The following is a 4824-nucleotide window of genomic DNA, read 5'->3' as shown; positions in this document are numbered from 1 at the left end:
CTGTTCATTTCCGGTGTAAACCTTAAATACTTCAATAAAGCTATTAATAGGACTGTACTATGTATTCTGAAAGTAAATCTCAAGGGATTTTTACTTGATTTTTATGATTAAGGTTAGGGATAAATATTTTTAGAATTATATTTTTTGTCCATACCAAGCTCTTGGGAGTTAAGATTGACATTGATGAAGTGAATTATAAGATAACAAAATTAAATCTTTCAAAAAACTGCCAGTATAGTAGAGCTTTTTTTAGGAGAATCTGTGGAGGGTCCAGAGGACGTATACGATTAGGTTAGCTTAGGTTAAGTTATTTGTGTTTATAAACCTATTTTTGACAGAAACAGTAGAATTTACTAGGTCTTCTCTTCTATCGTGTGGGTTGTGAGGTGGAGTACCAACTTCATCAATCCTGGTGTCAGGGTTACTATTGAGCCGCCAAAGGCCCCTGACATGGCTCATGTTACGACTACTAACTTACATCAGTAAGTAGTAACCGGGACCAACGGTTTAATGTGCCTTCCTAAGCACGGATCATCTTACTTTCGGACAATCTGTCCTAACCAAACTGGGGACCACAAAGCAATTTTTGTGATATGTCTCCACAGGGAATCGAACCCGGGAATTTACTAGGTACTAGGAGATGAGGTAATCTTTGCCTTGGAAAATAAGTGTAGACACATCAAAGATATATCTAAGTAGTCGTATCTGAAGACATTCGATCAATAAGAAAATTATCAATATGTTTATGGCTGTGTTTCTAATAAGGCCACACTGAAGCAAATCATCGAAAAAAGCAATATTGCTGTTTGAAGTTTGTTTACATTGCAATAGGAATTACTAAAGACTCTGGAATGGTTCGGACAATATCATGAAACAAAGGTTCTTAGAAAAAAAATTTCAACCCTTTAGTAATTTAGAATAATAGGTGGCCCTGCCCCAAATTCTCGAAGAAAAAATATAAGGCAACAAAGCTTTGAAGTTACTGTCAATAAGTTTTTATTCAAACAAAATTGAATCGCCAAAGAAAGTGTTTGGTGAATGTCGAACTCTTGGAATAAAAACGTGAAACGATCGTTTTGTCTCGATTGGAAATAAGATTCTCCAATTTTATTGGATTTAACGTATTGGAATGTTGTCAGAAGAATGTTTTGATTAGTTAAAGTTATGTAGTTTTACTTGTACTTGTTTTAGTCTAAATTACTTACTTTATTTTCTCGAATAATGAAGATACGAACGGAGGTACCTAGAACAAGTCATATGGATTATTAGAAAAATAATAATTGTTTTCGACTTAAAGTAAGTACGGATTATATAGGAGGTATAAATAACGGTAAAGAAAAACGCCACGAGGAAAGTTTAAATTAAAAAAAAAAAAATAATAAAATAGAACCCGACTACGGAAAACTCACGCTCTAAAAAGTATGAAACAAGAAAATAGGTAAATTTCTGTAAAATAGATAGTATTCTGTTGTTGTATGCTGTGGTAAGCAAACTCTTAGGACAGATTGGCTATGGCCTATAACCACCGGACAATCAAGACACCTCATTCTTTAAATTCTGACAGGGGTTTAGAAGTTAGGTTGGAACAGACGTTCATACACATACATAGAGGTCAAACACATAACCCTCCATTTTGCTTCGCTGCAGTCGGGTAAAACCCGATATTTATATTACTAAGTTCTTCCCGCGAGTTTGCTTGTATCTATTTATTATTACAATAGTAACTAGTCGTAATAGAACGGTAAGACACGGTAAGGGAAGGTGGGGTAAGACGGTGACCCTAAGGTATTTCTTAAATTAAACCATCTGTTTATGATTGCACAATGCTTAACATTTATTAGGAACATAATCAGTCTTTCTTTTATTCATTTAAATCAGTCAAAACAAAAAAAATAAACTTCTTTTATAAAATAATCAACTTCAAAAATAAAATATATATCTCCCCATCTTGCCCCACCCATAGGGCAAAACGGGGTACCCCCTCGGGTAAGATGGGGTATGGGTTGTGGATAGAATAGTATTCTATATTAGTCGTCAATATCTTCACAAATTGGGCAGATATGGACAGCTTCGGCATCGTCATCTTCCACTCCTGCACAACCACAATGCGCCCATTTACCACAACTCTGACAAGTGATCCATCCTTCATCAGATTCGGAATATAAGCCATGACAATACAGACATTCTGTATCTTCATCATTCGACGAATGAGTTTCTTCTTCAGTCTTCTTGATTCTTTTATTGACAGATCTTTTACTTGCTCTTTTCCGTTTCTTTTGGTTCGTTTCCTTTGGTTTCTTACTATTTTGCCTTTCTTCTAGCTCTGCTTTATATGGTGACGAAGTAATAATAGCTGTTTTTCCCCGTCTTCGTACTTGTCGTGGCCTTTTTTCGGTCATTCGTGGATAAGGCATCAACTGTTTCGGGCTAACCAGATGGAATGATGAATTTGCTTGATGTACTGAAGTCGAGGTTCCCGCAGATGGTTCAGTTTGAGTGTTTATTGTAGAACATGGGGCGGTGCAGGTATTCGTTTGGACATCAAGGACTGGCGCTGCTGCAGTTGTTGATTCGCTCAGTTTACGTGGTGATGCTGCTACCGATGGAAATGAAATAGTGTCATCATCAGGTTCTTTTTCAACGTTTAGTGGGATGTCGGTGGCCTCTGCAGCAATGAAATCATCTTCAGTAAAAATTTGTGCGTTATAAGGCGAGATCCCACACGCTTTGAATGCGTTAATTGCTGTGGACATTGTTGCTGCGCGAATAAACGCTTGCCCGAATAGTTCAGCCACTTGGAATTGAGTCACTACTTTCCCAGGATTTGATCTTAACCAAGCTGTTATGGCCTGATCATAGAAGATACTCAACGGCCGCATAAAACCAACATCTGCTGGCTGCAGTTTGTGCGTAGTGTGTGGTGGAAAGCATTGTATTGTCACACCATGTTCACGTGCTTTGTCGATGAGCTGCAAACTTTGGGTGTGGGAAGCATGACCATCTAAAATGAGCATAACTGGATTTTCTTTAGAAGCGTTGGTGAATTTCACAAATTTGTGAAACCATCTTAAGAAAATTTCGGCTGTCATCCACCCAGAGTCTGAGCATTCAGACCAGGAGTTCGGTGGAGCTCCATTTAGCAGTTCGGGCTTCATGCGTTTTCGGGGATAAATAAACATTGGTGGAACATATGTCCCTGCAGCGTTAAAGCAAATTTCCACCGTTATTGTTGTGCCTCGTTCCGCCGACGTCAATGCTCCCACTTGCTTTTTTCCAGTTGCTGCAATTACTTTGGACCGTGACTTTGGCACAATCGAAACACCTGTCTCGTCACAGTTATAAATCCTGTCCGGAGTGAAACATTTTTCGTCAAGTGATCTTCCCAGCAGTTCGAAAAATTGTCCAACCGATACTTTATTGAACCCAGCGGCACGAGCCGCAGATGTGTTTTCCGGCTTTCTCAAACTCAAGTCAGGATGGCGATTTAGAAATCCACGCAGCCAGTCCTTCCCAGCTTTTTTCTTGATATCATTAAACTTATGTTGTTTATTATTACGAACTGCTAACTCATATGCTAACTTCTGCAATTCGCAAGTTGTCAAACCAAATAACCTTCCTTCCATTTCCTTGAGATACTGCACCAGTAATATTTCTTCTTCTTCCGAAAAAACTGTTCTAATTGGACCTAAGGAAACCTTGACATTGAGTACACTATTCTCATTTTTTCTTGCTTCATTGACTTTGCGCTCGAGGGTAGTTTGAGGGACATTAAAAATCTTGCTAGCCAATTTGTAACCTTTTTTCCCATCTAAAACTTCTTGAATAGCTAGCTTCATTTCTTCTTCACTCCAAACTCCTCTGTTAGTTTTTCGTTTGTAATTTCGAACCATGATCTATAAAATAAAAGAATAAAGATACCATCAATGGAAAAACAAAAGTGTCAAATGACGGGGTAAGATGGGGTACCTGCCCCGTCTTGCCCCTATGTAGGTACCCCATCTTTCCCAAAATGGTCTGGAAGGGTGTTTCATTATTTTTTGAGGTTATGAAACCAAGCAACCGTATTGAATTCATGACTTCAGAATAGTAAAATAATCACATATCAATAAAAAAATACGAGACACAACTTATATATCATACACAAAGCACAGTCACGCAAATTTTACATGGTAAAAATAAGATAAAACCACTATAAATTAAAAAAATAACTTACCAAGGCGCAACGTGCTCACTATCGACCAGATCTTTTGTGACACTGAAAAGTACTGGTAAATGCCGTTAGATGGCGCTATAAACATCATTCTAGCTTTTTTGTATTATCGGTTTCCACAAGGTCCCCATCTTACCTCGCTACCCCGTCTTACCCCACCTTCCCCTAAATGAAATCTCTAGTATTTGTATGCTAATTACAAATCTCCACCTATATGTTTAGCAGATAGCCGTGGTCGAATTCCAAACTCAGTGCGTACCATGGCATACGACATCAGAGAAATATTTTCTTGTTTCATACTTTGCGTTCGGTAGTCAGGTTTTAGTTTGTAAATTTATATTTTGTAGAATTATTTAGTAGACAAATATTAGTGTAGCGGACGATTTTTGTAGCGCACGCGTAATAGCTCGCAGATGGTAGATTTTTCCGTGTTACTAGACACTTATTGTTATGTTACGGTCAATTTACACAATATCTTTATAAATTATGATGTATGTGTTATGCGGATGTATAAGCTATATTTACTGCCTTTCATCAAAATCTGTGTAGAAGTTTTTAGGTGAAAGGGTCACAACATTACAGCGTTTATAAAAACGTTAAAACATAACTAATCA

The 4824-nt window shown here is 37.6% G+C and overlaps 1 protein-coding gene across 1 annotated transcript; it reads right to left on the bottom strand.

Annotated features, from left to right (window-relative positions):
* Positions 1 to 1803: 1803 nt before the first annotated feature.
* On the bottom strand, positions 1804 to 4356 carry LOC126373967 (uncharacterized). Its single transcript, XM_050020414.1, has 2 exons — positions 4214 to 4356; positions 1804 to 3893 (listed from the first exon to the last, which is right to left on the bottom strand). The coding sequence occupies exon 2, from the start codon at positions 3888 to 3890 to the stop codon at positions 2028 to 2030; it is 1863 nt and encodes a 620-aa protein (XP_049876371.1). The 5' UTR covers positions 3891 to 3893; positions 4214 to 4356; the 3' UTR covers positions 1804 to 2027.
* Between the last annotated feature and the right edge of the window lie 468 nt (positions 4357 to 4824).

The sequence above is a fragment of the Pectinophora gossypiella genome, chromosome 1 (genome assembly GCF_024362695.1).
Source record: "Pectinophora gossypiella chromosome 1, ilPecGoss1.1, whole genome shotgun sequence".
Taxonomy (NCBI): domain Eukaryota; kingdom Metazoa; phylum Arthropoda; class Insecta; order Lepidoptera; family Gelechiidae; genus Pectinophora; species Pectinophora gossypiella.
The sequence above is the reverse complement of the archived record's forward strand: the minus strand, read 5'-3'. Positions and strand labels throughout refer to the sequence as shown.